The sequence below is a fragment of the Podarcis gaigeae genome, assembly GCF_964106915.1.
Source record: "Podarcis gaigeae genome assembly, chromosome: 7".
NCBI classification, from domain to species: Eukaryota; Metazoa; Chordata; class Lepidosauria; order Squamata; family Lacertidae; genus Podarcis; species Podarcis gaigeae.
Window position 1 is genome coordinate 13,997,388 of NC_139683.1, and position 20,873 is coordinate 14,018,260.

The 20,873-nt window shown below is 46.1% G+C and overlaps 1 protein-coding gene across 30 annotated transcripts in view; it reads left to right on the top strand.

Annotated features, from left to right (window-relative positions):
* Window positions 1-20,873, top strand: part of MTSS1 (MTSS I-BAR domain containing 1) — a 162,694-nt gene that overhangs the window by 137,855 nt on the left and 3,966 nt on the right. For 2 of the 30 annotated variants that reach the window (XM_083749106.1, XM_083749132.1), the window contains 8 exons: window positions 2,019-2,176; window positions 5,768-5,875; window positions 6,595-6,692; window positions 9,409-9,619; window positions 14,702-14,824; window positions 16,347-16,547; window positions 19,069-19,233; window positions 19,981-20,152. In XM_083749106.1, the coding sequence (XP_083605232.1) occupies window positions 2,019-2,176; window positions 5,768-5,875; window positions 6,595-6,692; window positions 9,409-9,619; window positions 14,702-14,824; window positions 16,347-16,547; window positions 19,069-19,233; window positions 19,981-20,152 (1,236 nt within the window). The remainder of the gene's footprint in view (window positions 1-2,018; window positions 2,177-5,767; window positions 5,876-6,594; window positions 6,693-9,408; window positions 9,620-14,701; window positions 14,825-16,346; window positions 16,548-19,068; window positions 19,234-19,980; window positions 20,153-20,873) is intronic. The other 28 variants (XM_083749108.1, XM_083749109.1, XM_083749117.1 and 25 more) reach the window with 19 other exon arrangements.

Sequence of the window (20,873 nt, forward strand, 5' to 3'; positions counted from 1 at the left end):
GCTTTTTGTGTGTAGAATTGACTGGCTGTGAGCAGCCACTTTTAAGTCAAGGTGGGCTTTGGGGGGGTATAAACTAGTGTCTTAAAGCTTTCTGGGCTAGCTCAGAGGCTGTTGGCTTTCTTTGCAACACATATACTTTGATGTTCCGACAAAGTCCCCAAACCCTGAAGGCAAATAAATGTACTGCTTCTGTCAGCTGCTGTCTCGTGCCAGCTTCAGTTTTGTGGGTGCCTTTTTGTGGTCACTTTTGCCAGTGAAGCACATCAACTCGGATACCAATCTGTACCTTAACGGTTCAATATTTTTCTGGGGAATTTTTAAAATAATCTTATGATTGGGGAGGGATGCACAATATGGTGGTGAGTTTGGCAGGAGATGAGAGCTGTGCATACATTTGAACGCCAGTATCCTTGTTTGTTTGTAACCCAGTGGCTTGAATTGAAGCAAGTTCCCTACTTCCCTTGTGAAACTGATTTCCTCCCTGATACCTTTATGTGAAAAGTTTGTATATATACACACCAACTCCTGTTACCCCCTTTAACTTTTGCTTATGAAACTGGATTGGCTTTAAACTGGGGTGGGTAAGTAACCTCTTCTGGTTCTCCTGGACCTGACATCCTTCACTAAACTTTGGTGGGACCCAGCCAGGTTATTACTGAACTGGCGAGTCTTGGGACAAGGGAGTTGGTGTTGCACAACCTTCGATCTGTCCTCTGAACCCGCCTTCCTGCCTTTTTACGGAACCATTTTCAGTTTGCTGGCCAAGAGAACACCCGTCCCCTAAACTCCTCCATGGCATGTTCTAAGCTGCATGGCCATATATATAACCTTGGCATCTCCAGTTGAACAGACGAGAGAGCAGGTGGTGAGAAAGACGTCTGTCAAATGAGTCGCTGCCGGTCAAAACAGACAATACTGCAAATGCAGTGAGCTGGTGTGAGGCACCTTTCTGTATCCCATGCATTGCATTGGGCAGGCCTTGTGGGGCTCATTGTTACTCTGTATAAACAAACAGTGCCCTAGGTAATGCATATTATACGAGGAGATTGGTAATCGGTAGGCAAGCCGTCGTCATCAGAAGACCCTTGCTGGATCAGACCAAAGGCTCACCTAATCTCGTGTCCTCTCCACCACAGTAGCCTTGGGAGGCCCACAAGTAGGACATGCGCTCAACAACACTGTCCCATTTGTGTTGCCCCAGCAAATGGTACTCAGAGACAGGCTGCCTCTGTTCCTGAGGGTAGCATGCAGCATTCATGCCTACTGGCCCACTGATAGGCAAATTCATAGAGAGCAGTTTGAAGCCATCTTTGTTGGTGGCCTTGGCTGTGCCCTTCTGTAAGTGAATTCCATAAACTGGCAGTACGCTACGCGAAAAAATGCTTTCTTTAGTCTTTCCAGAATCTCCCACCTTTGTTTCATTGGATGGTTCCAGGTTCTAGAAGGAGAAAAAGCTTCCTCCAACCACTTTCTCCATGCATAATTCTATAAATCTGTTATGGCGCAAGCTATGTTTGTCTACCATTACTGATCTTCTTGTTAAAGGAACCCCAAATAAACTGCTAACGATTCCCAGGGTATCCTGAAAAAAAAAGCGGTGGAGACCACCAGTCTGTGTCACTGTAGCTTGAATTGTTCCATCTTCTGTTACGTATTTGATGAAATACAATATTTGACCGCTCTGTGAAAGCGTAACCTCTTCTCCTTATCTGTGTAGCCTGTTCTTAATACTGTAAAATATAAGAACTGTGTTTTCTTTGTTAAATTAACATTCCCTCCCCTTTGTCCCAAAGGAGGTGTGCTAGGCTCCTTGATTTAAGCCGCAAATTCATCTTATTCAAGGCAGATTCACTCCCATTGAGGGGGAGCGACAAGGGAGTTGACGGCATGTAGTGACTAGCCTTGTGAACACACTTGACGTGAGCCCAGATATAGCCAAAGCCGTACAAATGTTTATGGGCCTCCTTGGGAGTAGCTTCGGCCTATAACCACCTTTGCTTTTTCTCCGTTGTGAATAGGTAGAGGAGACATCCAACCTCAGCTAGACAGCGCCTTACAGGACGTGAACGATAAATACCTACTTCTTGAAGAAACAGAGAAACAGGCCGTTAGGAAAGCCCTGATTGAGGAACGCGGCAGATTCTGCTCATTCATTTCCATGCTGCGGCCTGTGATTGTGAGTTTTGTTTTGAGCCTTTCCCCTATTGTTTTGAGTCTGAAATTCCCAGGTTTCAGAAAAGGTTATTTATGTATGCCACTACTGCGGCTCATGTTTTGTTAGCCCCAAAATGGAAAACAAGCAAGGTCCCAACCAAAGAAGAATGGTAACTTAAGCTGACAGAATATGTGCAGCTTGCAGACTTAACATATAGAGTAAGAGAACAAGAAGAACATATGTTTAGAGAAGATTGGAAAACGTTTATTGAATATATGGGGGGGGGGGAACTGTGTACACTTGAAAATGTTGGCAGCATTAAGATCAATTCAACAGTGTAAATAAAGTTTGATGGGTGCAATAATGGAATACTGAATGTATTCTCGTTCTTGTAAAATATGCAGGGATTTATGATAGGCAAAATGAACCACGGAAAGAGAAGAAGGGAAGTCATTGATATTTTAAGGGTGTTTAAATGAGTATTTTAAATCAGTGTTTCTCAACCGGTGTTCCGTGGCACACTAGTGTGCCGCGAGATGTTGCCTGGTGTGCCGTGGGAGGGAGGCGGGCGAGTCGGGCGGCGAGAGGCGGGGCGGCGAGCGAGCGAGCTCCCACATCCCATCACCGCTCGCTTCTGCTGGCCTACTGGGCTGTCGCAGGCGGAAGGCCTGCGCATGCGCGAGGTTTTCGCGCCTTCGGGATTCCCTTCACGCCTTCCTCCTCCCGGGTCCTTGAGAGCGCGGGAAGCGGCAGCGCGAGACCGGCGTTGAGACAAAAACGCAAAGTTCCATTCAGGGCTCCCCTTTTGCCTCGTCGTCTCACAGTTTGGAAGATAGCAGCTCTCCAAATTAATAGACCTCTTTGAATAGGCGGGGCCTGAGCGTTCCACCAATTTAGGCCTCCTGCCAGGATGTGATATGGCTCCACCTTCCTCAAGGTGGTTCTGCTTTTAAATATTTTCCACCCTGTCACCATGAGGACTAGCGACTTCTTTTCGTAAAATATAAAATCGCTGCTCCTTGCTCTCGTGAGACACTGTGTTTTAATTCGAAAAGGGTGTTCCGTGTACATTTGTGCGAGCTGTGCTGTAAAAAAAAGGGGTCTGTATCCGTTTGTCAGTGGCAATTGGATGGCCGGATACTGCAGTGATGGAAAAGTTTTTGAAAAGAAAAGAACTGGACTCTGAACAAAATTTGGAGCCAGATGAGAGCCCAAGTATGAGTGGGCATGAAAAGAAAGCAAAATGGTTAGCTCAAGCAAATTCTCTGGCACAAGGCAATATAGCGAAAGCTATATTTCATTTGGATTTACTTTCACCGGAGATGCAAACCAACCAACTCCACTGTGCGTGGTGTGTGGTGAAAAGCTAGCTAACAGCGCTATGGTCCCAAGCAAACTTAAACGCCATCTCCAAACGAAACACCCTTCGCTTCAAAACAAGAATGCGGACTATTTTGTTCGCCTGCGTGAAAACACGGAGAAACAGGCAACTTTCATGAGACAAACCTCAAAGGTAAATGAAAGAGGTCTTAAAGCTAGCTATCACGTTGCTGAACTTATAGCCAAGTCAAAAAAAGTCGCACAATGTGGCAGAGACATTAATACTTCCCGCCTGCAAAGCTATTGTAGAGGAGATGCTCGGACCTGAAGCAGCTAAGGAAATAGCCAAAGTCCCTCTCTCAAACAACACAATTTCCAGACGTATTAATGACATGTCTGCAGACATTGAAAGTGTGGTTTTGGAAAAGATCCATAGCAGTGAGAAATTTGCATTACAACTTGACGAGTCTACTGATATAAGTGGACATGCTCAACTCTTGGCCAATGTGCTTTTTGTTGATGGTGATGCAATTAGAGAAAACTTCTTTTTCTGCAAGGCATTGCCAGAAAAAGCAACAGGAGAAGAAATTTTTCGGGTCACATCAGAATACCTTGAACAAGGAGGACTTAAGTGGGAAAACTGCACAAGTGTCTGCACCGATGGAGCTGCAGCCATGGTCGGGCACACCAAAGGCTTTGTAAGCAGAGTGAAGGAAAGAAATCCAGATGTGATTGTTACGCATTGTTTTTTGCACTGTGAGGCCCTCGTAGCCAAGACTTTACCAACAGACCTAGTTCATGTGTTGGATGATGTTGTGCGCATGGTAAACTTTGTAAAGTCACGACCCGTGAAAAGTCGCATATTTGCAGCTTTGTGTGAGGAGATGGGAGCGAAGCATAAAACCTTGCTGTTTCATACGGAGGTCCGGTGGTTGTCGCGTGGCAAGGTCTTGGTTCGTGTGTATGAGCTGCGGGAGGAACTTAAAGTGTTTCTGACAAATGAGAGGTCAGATTACGCAAAGCTGCTTGCAAGTGATGAGTGGTGTGCAAGGCTGGCATACCTGGCAGATATATTTCATCATCTGAATGAACTGAACACACGAATGCAAGGCCGAAATGAAAACCTGCTTACAAGTACAGATAAAATAAATGGATTCCGTTCAAAGGTGCAACTCTGGCATCAACACGTGGAAAGTGGCAATCTTGAAATGTTCACACTCACCAAGCAATGGCAAGGTGTTCACACTGCTGCACTGTGTAAGATAATAGGTAAACATTTAAAAACTCTCGAGGGGAAGTTGTCATTTTATTTCTCTTCAGTCTCCACTGAATGCCTTGACTGGGTTAGGGACCCTTATAGCTCAGCATCAGTTGGTGGAAAGGACATGACTTTACAGGAGCAGGAGGAACTAACTGAACTGAGACAAAATTGTGGTTTCAAGCTAAGATTTGCTGATCTACCTTTGGACAGTTTTTGGTTGGAAACTGCCAAGGAGTTCCCCCTTCTGGCAAACAAAGCTATTTTGACATTGCTCCCATTTTCCACTACATATCTCTGTGAGTTGAGCTTTTCAAGCATGATTGCTATAAAACTAAATACAGAGAGAGACTGAGAGCTGTTGACGAAGAGCTACGTGTGTGTCTTTCTTCGATTCCAGCCAGAATATCAGCTTTGTGTTCAGCCAAACAGGCCCAGGTTGCGCACTGAATAAAGTATTTTATAATTTTTCATATTTCTGTTTACTTACTATTTCATAATAAAGTAATTATAAAATACTTTCTTTGTGTTTATTTGATTCCTATTAAAGAGAGTTACTTTATATATAGTCAATATAGGCACAGAGTTAATTTTTTAAACATTTTCTAATGGTGGTGTGCCTCGAGATTTTTTTCATGAAACAAGTGTGCCTTTGCCCAAAAAAGGTTGGGAAACACTGTTTTAAATTGTAAAACAGAAAATGTAATAAAAATTATTATATATAAAAAAGAAAGCGATGTGGCAAGAACTAAGAAGGCTTATTTTTTAAAATGGTTTAAGAATGAAGGGATGTTGACATCTTGCTTGCCAGCCTGACCTTTTCTGTAGCTTCAGTCATAAGTATCTAATCCTTTTTTTTTTTTTAACCTTTACAAATTGTGTCTGTTTAAAGAAGTGAGTGGTGCTTATGCCTTGACTTAGTGAGATGAAGCAGCTAGTTTGCTGAAGTTGACCCAAATTGCATACGCAATAGAACTCAGTAATACGGCCAGTGGTGATTTTCTGCTTCGTTTCTTTTTTCTTTAATCTTCCAGGAAGAAGAAATCTCAATGCTGGGAGAAATAACTCACCTGCAGACCATCTCAGAAGATCTGAAAAGCCTCACTATGGACCCCCACAAGCTGCCGCCATCAAGTGAGCAGGTTAGTTTGACTGAGGAAGGGCTAATCTGTTGGGTTTACTGTGTCTACTCAACCCACAAATGGTAGAATTCCATATATGTGCAAAAGGTAAACACCCAATGAAAATACTTCCCCATGCAAGTGCTATTGATATGATTGACAGCTGCCCAAGAACATGGTAACATCCTTGCCTAGCTCCTTTTGGGGTGGCCGGCTGTGGGGGCTTCAGGAGGAGAACTTTCCAATAGACTGTGCCCTTAACCTTCATCTATGTTAATATTTTCCCAGCCTCTGGTGCCCTCTAGATGTTGTTGGACTACAACTCCCATCATCCATGACTGTTGGTCATACAGGCCAGGGATGTTGGGAGTTATAGTCTCAACAACATCTGGAGGGCACTGGGTTGAGGAAGTGACAGTGTAGCTTCACTAGATTTCAGCAAGCAGCACTGGAATATGGTTGGCAGAATCTTGAATAAAACTGGTTGTGTTTTGTAAAGGTTTTGCTGGTCTGGAGGGCTCTGAGAAACGTGTGTTTCAAGAAGGAGAAAGAGACTGAAGGACCGTGATAATAACAAGTCCGTAATGTTAAAAATAAGTTTGCTGGGGTGTTAGTAGGATATGCTTAACTTGATGCCCTGAAAGGATTGGTTGATTTGACAGCAGCTAGCTAGTTTCAAGCCACCAATGACCAATTCACTGGTGTAAATAACCGTGCATGGCTATCTCTTGATTCTCCAGGTAATTCTAGATTTGAAAGGCTCTGATTATGGCTGGTCCTATCAGACTCCTCCATCATCTCCCAGTACCACCATGTCAAGAAAATCCAGTGTGTGCAGGTAAGCAGAAAAGGCATATGATCTGTTTCTATGGGAACCCAATGTTTTACTCTACTAAACACTCTTCTGTAAGCTTTATTTATTTATATGCTTGGATCCTGCTCTTTCCTCTAGGATGTTTGAAGCACCTAGGAAGGACCACTCAGTGTTCATCCAGGCACTGATGAGGTCCATCACCTTTTGAGGGCTGAGCTACACGGGCCGTTTGTCCTGTGATTTCTAAACATGTTTTTCTTTCATCCTGCCACTTTCCCCAGGAAAACCTGTGGTTTACTGCTGAATCGGAACAAATCTTAATTAGGTTTTATGCAGATTGATGTTTGTTCCGATTCAGCGGCAAGCAGTCAAAAGCAGCAGGACAAAGGAAGAACCTCTCAGACCCTTGTCTAGAAATCACAGTCTTCTCCATGCTGCGACAAAATGTTCTCCCCAACCCATTCACGGGCAGTGAGCTTTTAGTCTTGACTCACATCAACATAATGGTGTTTTAAGATGGTTGAATCTGGAGGTACGTCTGAATTTTGTAAAATAATACGGTAATTAGTCTACTCTTTGTGGTCCTCTCCTTCTTGAGATGCTATTGATAGAGTGAAATCGAATTGTTGAACATTGTTATGACAGCCATACAAAGAGGCTCTGGGAAAAACTTCTAAGGTAAACCGGCCACTGACCCTCCAGTTGTCGATTCGGGGTGTGGTATTCTTTGCCACTGTCTCATGAACCCGCATACGTTGTAAATGTTTATACCATTGTTTAATTGTACAGCAGGCTTAATTTCTCAGTAGCGTAAACTGCTTGGATGCCTCCCGTTTCTCTTGCAACTTGTTTGAGTAAAATCCTTTACTGAAAATTATTCGGTAGTACTTTACTGTTCAGTACTGATGAAATGCAGTTCAGAAAAAGAGTTAATTTTTTTTTATTTTTGCGTGTTTCGAGCATCTAGATCCCCCTTTGACCTCTTCCATGAAAACTGTTTTCTCTCTGCTAAAACAGTTTGGCAGCATGCATCTCCTCCTTCTCCCTCACTCCTTGCCAGGCACACCGGTGTCTAATTCTCTCCTTTTCTCCACCAAAAGGAAGACGTTCTGCTGTATGTTCCTTGCTCCTGCATTTCTTTTTAGCCTTAAATGCTATTATTATTATTATTATTATTATTATTATTATTATTATTATCATTATTTTTAACAAATTTGCCTTCTGAATCACATGGATTGGAGAGCTGAAGCACCCCACGGCATGGTAGACCATGATGCCCCTTGCATTCCCCTGCGTAGCTAGCTATCTGTGCATGCGTACATACACTATCTATAGACAGGAGATCTATAGATATTTCTATTGACAGTGGTAAGCACAGGCTTTTCAAAATGCAATATCCTTAACAAGGAAAATGGCTGGCCGTACAATCCCAGCAGCGGTTTTCTAGGCAAACTAGGCAAGATGGTGGGAGATTCACGTGACCATCGTCTCCATAGGCGATGGGACCGTATAGCCTCTTGCCTCCCTCAGAGCAGATTGCCAGCTCTATTTATTGCTTAATAAAAGATTAACCCCCATCAAAGATCTCCTGCTGTCTTCAACTGGTTGAGCCCAACAGTTGATAGTATTATGTAAACAGCAGACGCTTAAAGGAGAAAGTAGCCAGCCCTCTTGGGTTAGCAGCGAAACGCCTCCTCTGCCTTAAAATTTTAAAACTCTGCTGCAGACTTTTAACCCCAAGGGAGGGTGCCTTTTCTGGCGATAGGGTGTGCTATGAGAGGAAGCGACATGGCAACCTCAGGAGCAGAGTGAGGCCACTGTTGCATCAGCAGAATTGAGAGGCAAGGCAGGTCCAGTCCACGGTGCATAGTCTGCCAGAAGTCTCTCCTGTTCTAACCCCATTGAGTACCCGAGTGCAGTAGTGGTTTTGCTACCACTCCCATTCACGTCAGTGGAACTTGCACAGGGAATCTCTCAGTAGAACGTTCCACATGCTGGTTAGCTTTTTGTTCGGGTCTGATGGGATTTCTCGCCTCGGGCGCCTTGAGCCAGCCCTAATTGGTAACCAGTGCAGCATTTCAAATATACCTGTAAAAGTCCCCTAGCCTACAATTGTGTCCAGCAGAGTCAGTGCTCTTGCAGACCTTCCATTCGCACAGTGGAACTTCCTCTTCCTCCTTCTGTGCTCCCACCCCTTCAGATCGGCTCTGAGGTTTCCCCTAGCCCTCTGCAGCAGATTGGGGTGGCGTGAGAGGAGAAAGGGAAGTTCTGTTGCATGAGCAGAAGTCCTTCCACTCGTGCAAAAAATGTTCAGTTTAACCCAAGCTATCCCAGCTTCCTCCCCAGTTGTCAGCCGTTTCGTTCCATGCTGGTAGCCTGGGGTGGGGTGGGGTGGGGAACCAGGTCCTTCCCACTTTCCTGCCTGGTCTGCTAGAGGAACTTCTTCCTTTGCAGAAATAGCCCCTGACTCGTTCAGTGCCACATTCTAGTACCACTCGATGCTGTCGATTTGCCATTTTCCATCCGATTCCTAAGGATACTGCAGTTCCTTATGACTCTTACCAGTTTCCCTCCGCTAGTTGTGCCATTTATTTCTTTTTTATTATTTGTGCTGCATGCCCTGCTGGAGAACCATGGAATGTTAATTGTCCTGTGCCGGTCTCTTCCCCCTCCCCCCTTTTTTTGTTTCTCTTCCCCCCTCCCCCTCTGCCCTTGTCTCTCTTCCTTTTGTATCTCACAGCAGTCTGAACAGTGTAAACAGTAGTGACTCACGGTCAAGCGGCTCACACTCTCACTCACCCAGTTCACACTATCGCTACCGCAGTTCCAACCTGCCCCAGCAAGCGCCGATGAGGCTGTCCAGCGTGTCCTCGCACGACTCCGGCTTCATGTCCCAGGACGCTTTCCAGTCCAAGTCGCCATCCCCCATGCCGCCAGAGGCCCTCAACCAGGTATGCCTAGGGAGCAGCGGCTGCCCCCGCATGTAGCACCTTCCGTTTCTCCCCCAAGATGTCCAGGGGCTTCTGTGCTCATTGTGCTTTTTGTGGCTTCTGCTTCGGGTTATTTGGTTGTCTGTCTGCTGCATTACTCTACTGCAGGAGTGGGGAATATTTTTCCAGCCCACGGGCCGCTTTGCCTTCTGAGGGACCTAATGGGGGCCACGTGTCAGTGGTGGGTGGGGCCAGAGGCCAAAGTGGGTTGAGTATTGGATGTACTTTTTTCCATCGTATGATAGTCGGACATGACTAAACAACAACAGATAGGCTACACGATTACAGACCTCTTCTCTCTCATCCAGGAAAAGCAAGAGGTCAAGGGTACCTTCTATCCAGGCACAAAACACACAAGGAGGGTGTGAAATAGGACCAGTGAAGGGGGTGGCAAGGAGTGTGACCTGGATAGAGTCTAATGTGCTGGAGAGAGAGTCCTGGGAGGTCAGATTTGGCCCCCAGGCCTGAGATTCCCCACACCTGCTTTTTTGGGCAGACTACTGCTACTTTCTGTTTCTCACCCATCGCAAATTGTGTCTTAAGCCTTGCAGTTGCCAAGAGTTAAACCCAGCAATTGCCTCCTGCCGCTGCAGCCAAAGGCTAAAATGCGGGGGCCTTTCACATATTACAGGAAAGATGTTTGCATCTTCCCATCTTGTCTTTCACATCGAGTTGATCACAAGAGAAATGCACATGTGAGCTGTCAGGGTATGTTCTCCCTAGCGCTCCCTCTCACCAGTCTCCTTCCAGCCTGATGCTCTCCATATATTTGGGGGCTACAAACAGGGTGGTGGTGCTGTGTTAATTTTACCGGTGGTTGACGATAACAAGAGAAACTGTAAACGACTGCTTCCAATGATGCAAAGCCAAATGCAAATTTTAATCAGTATCCCATAGATTCTGCCATCCTGCAACTCAAGTTTAGAATCTTCCTCCCATTTGCTATGCGAATTCTTGCAGTCAATGTTCAGTGATCTGACAGCTGCCTCCTGGTGGCTCAGTCATAATTATTCCCCTATTTTGTACCACCCCATCCCAAGCTATTTGATGCCCCAAAGCTTGCCCCAGAAATGTTTCCTTTCCTTCCAGTAAGTTTCAAGCTCTACAAAAGAGGTGTACAGCAACTTAAGTTGAAGTGAAATTAGTAAAAAAACAAAACACACACAAAAAAACCCCTGGGTAATAATTCCACTTCTGAAAGCAGATCTCATATGTTCAGGAAGTAGAATCTACAGCGTTGCTGTAGATACCCGACAGAAACTGCTTGTTTTGAGACCACGACCATGCCTAGGGCTTGTCGTAAAATCTCTTGGTGCAAAGTTAGCAGGGACGGGAAAAGGCTAGGCTGGAAGCCTTCTCCCTGAACAGCTGCCTTTGGATGTGATGCTGGGATATTTAACAAAGGTGTTGCATTCAGACATGCAATTTTCCCTGCATGCCCAGTGAACCAAAATGCTTCAGGGAGCACTATGCTACACACCCCTTGGAAAAGACTTGGAACTATTCCAGCTAGGAGTTCTTTAGTTACAGGATACACAGGTCCCTATTTGGCCCACATTAAAGAGCACTTCACATGCTGACGTGTTTAGTGTACACCTTAAGCCAAGATCTAAAATGAATGTGAACGCAAATCAGGTATATTTGCAAACATCTGTATCGCACAGCAACACCTGTCTCGCACAGGTACGCTAATCAGTGATTAGCCAAAGCTGAGTCTGTTGCCAGCAGCGTAACTGGCATGGACTTTGCGTAATGTGTGAAATGGCCCAGACCATCAGTTGTCCTACTGTGCAATGCATTGCTTCTTTTGCAAGGTGGGTTCTGCATGACATTAGCTTTTATGAAGAGATCCAGCACACAATTGGGTTTTGGTCCACCACAGCTGTAGGCGACCCAGGTTTTTGAGTCACTAAATTCTTGGAACCATGATGTGTTTTGGAGCTGGTCGCAAGTTGGACCTCTCCATGTGACCTTAGCTGCATGTGGATTTCTGAATATAAAGAAACTGTTGCTCAGTGGGGAGAAATTGGTGTTCTTAATCTGCTAATGAATAGAGGAACCCCCCACTGCTGATCTAAAGAGAGAGAGAGAGAGAGAGAGAGAGAGAGAGAGAGAGATGTCCATAGCATCATTTCCCTGTGAGGATAAAAGGGATCATTTTTATGCCCTGGATATTTCAGACTTGCTTGAATCTGCTACTCACGCAGGCAGAACCCAGAAAACTGTTTAATGTGTTGTGTGTTTTAACCAACTGATGGACTTTCATCTTGGAATTTTTATTCGCAAGAGAGAGAAAATAACCTCGCGCTGCCGCGTGTCATCGTTTGAAAGCAGAATGTTGATTCTCGCTATAAAGCCATAGATGAAAGTGGCATTCTGCTTTCTCTGTTGATGCTTTGTATGTGTTTTTAGTTTTGTGTGAGTTCCGTTCTCTGTTGCTGAGGGACAAAAGAACGCAATGGGCAGTTGTTGCAACTTATTGCGCCATGGAATTGTAGGAGATAGGGTGAAAGGAGGCAATTTGGCTTGGTGCATATCCAAATTACCCCATATCATAGTCAGTTGGGAGGCTTAAACTAGCAAGAAACACAGAGGAGGGTTTTTTCCACAGGGAGAGTCAGAAATAGTCTTGCCTGTATATCTTATAAAAAGGTTAGTAAGGCCTTAGTTTGTGCCTTGGTGTGTAAAAGTTTTGCAGGCAGTGGGTTTAAGCCCTTATATACAAGCCTGTAGTATGAATTGCATCCCTTATAATCACCTCCATGACTTGCTTTTGCAATCTGCCCACCCTTATTTTGTTACGTATGGAGAAACAGGGCCTGCTGTGTGTAGGCCCTGGTTTATATGAAAGTTTCTTTCAGCCCTGCACCTCTCTGCATGTGCAACCTACAAGGGTGACTCTGATCTAGGTCTGTCCATTTTAAAAATCTAGCTTGCGTTCCAAAGTACCGTGGTACCGTGGGTTACAAACACTTTGGGTTACAAACTCTGCTAACCCAAAAGTAGTACCTCGAGTTAAGAACTTTACCTCAGGATGAGAACAGAAATCGTGCAGCGGCGGCAGGAGGCCCCATTAGCTAAAGTGGTACCTCAGGTTAAGAACGGACCTCTGGAACGAATTAAGTTCGTAACCCGAGGTATCACTGTAATTTGATTTAACGCAGAGCAGGTGTTGAGAACCTTCTTATGAAATAGTGAGGCCGTTCAGCATTGTAATGGGAGGTGGGGGCGACGTCCCCCTGTAGAAGCGCAGCTATTGCGCACCCATACAAAGCAAAGATTCTCCGTTCTGGGTGAAGAAACCTCAAATTCTGTGCTCGGAATAAGTAGAGCAGATTGCTGTATTTGCATATGCTTAATAGGGTTGTTGTCTCGATTCTTTGCTGAAGGATGGCCTTGCATGCCTACACCTTCCATGGGGGTGCATGCCTTTTGCTCCTGTTGTATACATTTTTAGCCCACTGCCATCTCATTGATGTGGGTCACTCTGTGGCAGGGCTGGGGGAGGGGGAACCTGTGGCCCTCTAGGTGAGGTGGAGCCCCAGTTCCCATCAGCCAGTGGCCCAGGAATGATGGGAGCTGTAGTCCAGCAACATCTGGAGGGCCACAGGTTTCCCACTCTGCTCCTCATAGAATTGTAGAGTTGGAAGGGACCCTGAGAATCATCTAGTTCCAGCCCCCTGCAATGCAGACAAAGGATTGGACCTCACTTTATCAGCACCACACTAGAGCCAACAGAGCTATCCAGGCCGAACTAAAAGCACTGGAATGTGTGGTTTGTAGGTTTGAGCTGAAGAGCAGAGAATCCCAGGAAAAGGTTGGATTTAGGTGATCTGGGATTCTCCCAGCCACTCTCTGTGGCACTACAGGAAGAGCATCAATTTATTATTTCAATGTTGAGATTCTCACAATTCTCCAGATGTCTCAACACCAATTTGGGGAGGATTATACAGACATACGAACAGCACAGGGAGACTGAGGGCAGAAACCCTAGTAATAGTAATTTATTATTTGTTCCCCGCCCATCTGGCTGGGTTTCCCCAGCCACTCTGGGCAGCTTCCAATAAAGATTAAAAATACATTAAAATGTCACACGTTAAAAACTTCCCTGAACAGGGCTGCCTTCAGATGTCTTCTAAAAGTCTGGTAGTTGTTCTTCTTTTTGACATCTGATGGGAGGGCGTTCCACAGGGCGGGTGCCACTACCGAGAAGGCCCTCTGCCTGGTTCCCTGTAGCTTTGCTTCTCGCAATGAGGGAACCGCCAGAAGGCCCTCGGCGCTGGACCTCAGTGTCCGGGCAGAAAGATGGGAGTGGAGACACTCCTTCAGGTATACTGGGCCGAGGACTCTCTGTGAGTGGACTCTCTGACCACCAGCACCCCTCACTTAAGGCTGTATGGAAACATTGGGGTAGCTTCAAACAACTTCCCATGAAGGAATCCATGTGGAAAATGTTTGTGTCTGCCTGGTAAATAGGGATTTACTTTCTCAAGAAAGTTTTGTGTGCAGCAGCTGGTCTTCCACTGCTGGCCCAGTTATTGACAAATCCGCGTAGAGTTTCCAGATATAGGCTTTTCCCTAGATACCCCTGCCTAGATTTTCCCAACTACTAGCCTCCAAAGGCAAGGCCCGGCTGGAGGGCCTTTGCGTTGTGGCGCTGCAGCTGTGGCTTCAGCGCTCCGCCGATCTGCTCCGAGGCGGTTCTGAAGGTGCCATTGCGTCAGCCCTTTCAATTGAAACTGAAATCTCAGCGGGGAGTTGGCACGTGGCGTCATAGATGTTTGCTTCCTTTTAGAAAGCAGCAATGGCTCTGCCATTTTGGACCCTGTTGCTTTTGTCCCTCTTGCAGCGTTGAAGGCTTCCAGCTACGTTCGTAACGATCAAATTTTTGCTCTGATCTCCTAACACTCTGCTTCTCTCCTCCTCCTGTGAATGTATTCGTTCCTCTGTGCTTTGTTGGGTTTTCGTTCTCCTGTTGGCTTGTCTTTCCTCTCCTTTGCTGTTCCTTGCCGTGTCATGGTTGCCGCTATTTTTTTAACCCAGCAGAATTCGTCCAGCTCTGCCTCCTCGGAAGCTTCTGAAACCTGCCAGTCAGTCAGCGAGTGCAGCTCCCCCACGTCAGTCAGTTCAGGCTCGACCATGGGGGCTTGGGCCTCCACAGAGAAGGTGAAAAAGGCTTCGTCTCTAAGACATGTTCTTTGATCCTCCCCGGGCTCTGAGACACACAGGCCCGAAATAGTTCTCCTGAGTGCAAATGAGAGGATGAGAATGGAAACCCGTAGCAGGCATGTCCAAAGTCCATTTCAGGGGCCTAAACCGGCCCGCAGGGGCAGATTTAATAGGGCCCCTGTGGCAGTTTCTTAGCTTATTTCCTGGGGTAAAATCCTAAAAAACCTCAACAACTTCAATCCTAAGAAAAGTCAACAACTTTGGTCGGCCCTCACTTTATCAAATCTGACATTGGGTGTCAGGTGCTTTGAAGGCCCTAAAAAGTTTGGACACCACAGGGAACTCTTTGGATCTCCATATGTTGCTCTGAACTACATCGTTCATCACTCTTAGTCATTGGCCATGCTTGTGGGTGATGGGGAGTTGTAGCTTTGCAACATCTAGAGGGCTGAAAGTTCTCCACACATGATCCAAATTAATACAGGAAATAAAAGTAGCGGGGAAACCTGCCTCATGCTTCCAGCCGCACAGTTGCCACTTCTTTGGGTGCAGTAACTGGTTTTGTGAATCCCTGCCTGCCACGTTCTGGAAGCGGAGATTGTTCAGCAGTGATGGTAACACAAGTTGGAGCATTCACAAAACCATTTGCCAGGCATTTTGCGGTGCAGTCTGTGGCATGCCGTGGCTGTGTTTATAACCGTTAGCCCACGACAGAACCACTTTGGTCAATGCAATGGAATTAGCTCTAAGGAGCTTTTCTATTAAAGGCAAAGCCAAAATCTTCATGTGGTCTACTCGCCACCCCCAATCATGCACAACCCCAGATTCTCTTTTAAAAATCAGATGCCCCCTGGCATGCATAAATCGTACTAGCATTTTCAAGTAAAATAATAATTTGGGGATAATTTCCGATCTCCACCAGAGCAAGTGATTTTAAATTGGGGTCCATTCTCATCTGGAAACTCCCCCAATTCCTTCCATCCCCTTTCATTATGTTGTTCCTAGAACATGTCATTTTCTGAGGCTGAGCTGCTACTGCTGCTGCTGCTGCTTCTCACTTGAATGCGCTGTGAAAATACTAACCCAGGAGGCGTATTAACAGCTTTGGAAAGATCACACCCCGTTGCTTTCAGAATCTGAACGAAACTTTGCGATTGTCCCTCAAGGAACGAGAGCATCCAAACTCCGCATTGTGTTTATCCGGCATGCATAACACTGGCCAACGCTGGGAGGTTAACTTCCCGTCCCTCAAAACAGAGCGCCCTAAAGCTGTTCAGCCCCTGAAAATGATGTTTTGGTTTTTGAACGGCGATGCATATTTGAGTAACATTAACAAAGCATGATCCAGCACTGTATGGGGTGTTGAGTTGCGAACAGTTCTCAAATCTCCGTGGGGTATTTCCCCTTCACTCCCAGCAATGCATGCCTGATTCACCTTGTACCCCACCCCCCATATTTTGTCCTATTTATATTAATTTCTCTCCTCTTTTTTCCCCTTTTTGTTTTGTTTTGTTTCCAGTTGTCTAATGGGTATTATCACTGTAGTTTGTCCAGTGGCCCATCCTTAGCTTCCGTTGGTGCAGGCCCTTCCCCTCATTTCCCGCCTGTCTCCCACGCATGGACCCGGGCTTCCTCTTCCACCACCCTCCTTCCAGACTGCGCTCATTATTACACCATTGGGCCAGGCATGTTACCATCATCTAAGATCCCTAGCTGGAAGGTTTGTGTTTCTTTTTTTTATGTTTCTGTCACCCATTCTCCTTTCCATTTCCCACTCCCTAACTCTACTGCAAGTTGTTGCTTCTGGAATCTCATTTAATTCTCGGTCGATTTCTCTGCCCCATCCCAGCTCGTAATACTATTCTGAATTCTGTGATCTCTGACGAGGGAGTCTCCCTTAGCTCCTACTCCCATAAACCAAGAACTTCAAAAGAAAGAAATCGGTGTTATCTGAACAAGCAATTTCAACAGCTTTCCAAACTGTGCAGCAGCACACTGAGACTTTGGGATGGTTCTAGGTTAACCGTTGGTGCTCTCTGGATAACAGTTTGATAGGACCTAATTGAGGGTGTGCCTCTATTAATAAAGTTAAGCAGTAGGGAATCTTTTTCGTTTAACAAGCTCAGGTCCTCATCAGGATTGGACTCAAGGGCCAAATTTGACAGGTGGCCAGGGTTGCCAACTTGTCAATCAACTGACCTCACAATGACATTGGGTGTCAGGTGCTTTGAAGGCCCAAAGTTGTAACTTCAAAGCACCTAATAAAGTACTGCTTAAAACAAAAGGGGTTTTCCTCCTTTTAGCAGGGCTTTCCGTGCAAACCCCTTCCTTAAAGTTGCTCATGGTATCTTTTCCAGGGGAGATACCTTGAACAGGGCCATGCATTTCCTGTTAGCTCTCATTCACAGTTTCACCCCTGGAAAAACTTGCTGGGACAATCACTCCCTAGTGTAACTTACGTTATTCTTTTTACCATGTGCACACACATGAAGTCTTCCTGCTTGAAGACTACATCAGTTACATTTGCCCAATGTACAGTTGGTGTCAAAGGAGTCAATTTACTAGGTTTCTAGATTGCTTTGAAAGGAGCACATTTGTTGGGAAGGAAGAAGGGAAGAAATGTATCTGCAGTGCCCCGGGCAACCCATTATTTGTCTGTCCGGCCTGAGAATCCGTTGGGAACGAGGGTGTAGATATGAGTCCCAGACACGAGGGTACAGATATGAGTCCCAGACACTTCCATGCTGTTTTGGTTCTGAAAGGTACCTACCTGTGTACTTCCCTTTCTGAAATACACACCAGGAGTTGACCAAAGCAGGAGTGTTTCTGCTTATTTTAAAGGGGTACGTGGCGAATTAACACCCAGGTGCACCTTTCAGAAATGATGTGCTTTTGGATTTGGGTATCCTTACATGGGTTCAAAACATGGCATGAGAAACTGCCCGCATCTAAACGACGTAACAATGCACTGGGCTGAGTTTACATTTGAACTTAAAGTACTTTTGTCTTATTAAATGAATATTCACTGACAAAGTGATTCTTAAAAAGCCTTCATAGGAAGTGGCACCCCCACCTACCTGCTAATATTTATTTACTTTGTGTGAATAAGTAGGAGCTCCATTCTATTTACAGAAGCAAGATATTTACTGGATTGGAGGAAGGCTGGGGAGGTTCAGCTCTCGCTAATAGATCTCCAGACCTTTATAGAGAGAAATAGCCACTTTTCTCTCCCTTACATCTTAAGGGAGCTTTGTTTCCAAACAAGATCTGGTTGCAAGGCTGATACCCATAGCAAGGACTCTTCCCTTTAGTGCACATCCTTGGCACTTTTCAGGTGTTTAAAGTTCCTCACATATTTATCTCAGTAATGCTTACAACTGCCTTGCCAGGGACATTTGTATTACAACACCCCTCCCTTACTACAAATTAGGGGCAAGGAGGTTTGATCTTGCCCTTAACAATAAGCCTGAACATTATTTATTTATGGGGAAATTGTGATGGTTTGTTACCTGGGGTAGCTTTTGAAGTTACATATTTGTGGGAAGGGGGACAGGAAGCGCAGATGTTTCATTCTTCCAGTTCTCTGCAGCGTTTTTAATGTCTGTTGCCTCTCCGTTGAACAGCTGTGCATTGCTATCCTGTCCCGCAAACCCTCCCACCCATTGGCCCAATCACATTAAAATGACGCCATGTTTCTGGCGCTGTATTTTTATCAGTGTGGCTGCAAAACCATTTTTTTAAAAAAACCCAATTATTTCCTCCTTCAGCCATTTGGAAAGGGCCTTTTATTCCTCAGAATGGAGATTTCCCCAACTATATATTAAAATAGGCTTAGGAAAACCAAGACTTTATGAAATCCTAGCAATTGGAGCCAACAAAGTTGACTTCCTTTCGCTGCATTTCCTCCCCTGTTTGTTCTAGAGGGTTGGGAGAAACTCCAGAACAGATCAAGGGTTTTTTTTGGGGGGAGGGGGGAGGGAGGGACTCTCTTCCTTAGCTTCCTAAGCCATCACTTAGGAAGCTGAGATCATTACACCAGTCACTGACGCACTGCTGTGCTGTTGCTCCTGCAATGGAGTCAACCTGGCCTGTGCCTTGATTTGAAGGCAAAGCTGTACATTAGCTCAGAAAAACAACCACTTAAGACTGTTCCTTTAATAAAAAGCAGGGAGCCCAGCACGTATCTTTGCAGAAAGTTTGCAATTTGCATAAACTTTTGACTAATGGGATTTTTCCTCTAGGATTGGGCTAAGCCAGGTCCTTATGACCAGCCCTTGGTAAATACTTTGCAACGCCGGAAGGAAAAACGAGAAGGAGACCCCGCCGGAGGAGCACAGAGTGGACCAGCTCTGGCCACCGAGGAAGCTCAGAGACCTCGGAGCATGACTGTGTCAGCCGCCCCAAGGGTGAGACTCTCTTGTTCTTTGTTGTGTCCCCAGTAGACCTGTTCATCCAGTACCAAATGGGCCCAACTGAGCCCCAATGGTCTTCTGAGTTGCACAGACATTTGCTGCTTATTGTAGAGTTGGAAGGGTCCCAACGGCCATCCACTCCAGCCCCCTGCAATGTTGGAATCTTGACTAAAGCATCAGTGACAGATGGCCATCCAACCTCTGCTTAAACCAAGGAAGGAAGGAATCGAAGGAAGGAGCCCACATCCTCCTGAGAGAGCCTGCTCCACTGTTGGACAGCTCTTACTGTTGCACTTACTTGCAGAGCTTGAACATTTACTTTATGACGCTGGGACTAATCATCTAGCGGGAATACAGTCATACCTCTTCTTACGTTTGCTTCAGGTTTGCTTCAGGTTTGCTTCACGTCTTTTCAGATTGCGTCACATGGCGACCCGAAAGTACCGGAAATGGTTACTTCTGGGTTTTGCCACATGCGCAGACGCTTGAAATAACGTCGCACCCATGCGTAGAAGCTGTGAATCGCGGCACGCGCAGATGCGGGTTGTGTTCTGGTCATGTTGCGAACAGGGCTCCGGAACGGATCCCGTTTGCAACCAAAGGTACCACTGTAATTTTGTAATAATCTACTTTGTGCAGAAGGGGTTGCAGAAAGGGTGGTCACAGCAAGAGGCCCTGGAGGATCATCCTAGCTATCCCTGTTCCGCAATCCTAACAAGAGGGCCTCTGTTGTCTTTTTAGCAAGGAGAGGAGATGGAGGCCTGCGAAGAGCTGGCTCTGGCTCTGACTCGAGGGCTGCAGCTGGACACCCAGAGGAGCAGCCGGGATTCCCTGCAGTGTTCCAGCGGCTACAGCACCCAAACGACCACACCTTGCTGCTCAGAGGACACCATCCCCTCGCAAGGTAAGCAATGTGCGTGTCCACTTTTTGCTTCTTTGGAACGGCCAAGCCAAGAAAGTTGCTGCACCTCTCAAGCCTTCTGCATGCTGCAGACTTTGTGCATTTTTACAAAGGCTCATCATGCGTTGAAGAGATGGTAGTAAGGAGAGCTGAAAAGAACGTTGTTATTTCACATCTGACAACCAATATGTCCCTTTGCTTTCAGATAGGACATGGGTAGAAGAGTCTAAAAGCCCAGGACACGAAATTTCATATCCCTCTAGCAGTTACGGTAAGGGACGCAGGTGGCGCTGTGGGTAAAAGCCTCAGCGCCTAGGGCTTGCCGATCGAAAGGTCGGTGGTTCGAATCCCTGTGGCGGGGTGCGCTCCCGTTGTTCGGTCCCAGCGCCTGCCAACCTAGCAGTTCGAAAGCACCTCCGGGTGCAAGTAGATAAATAGGGACCGCTTACCAGCGGGAAGGTAAACGGCGTTTCCGTGTGCGGCTCTGGCTCGCCAGAGCAGCGATGTCACGCTGGCCACGTGACCCGGAAGTGTCTCCGGACAGCGCTGGCCCCCGGCCTCTTGAGTGAGATGGGCGCACCAACCCCAGAGTCTGGCAAGACTGGCCCGTACGGGCAGGGGTACCTTTACCTTTACCTAGCAGTTACGGTGGCTCATTTGCCAGAAGTAATGTATTTAGCATTAACTCTGGAAAAGTTACATATACAGTTGGTACCTTAGTTCTCGAATGGCT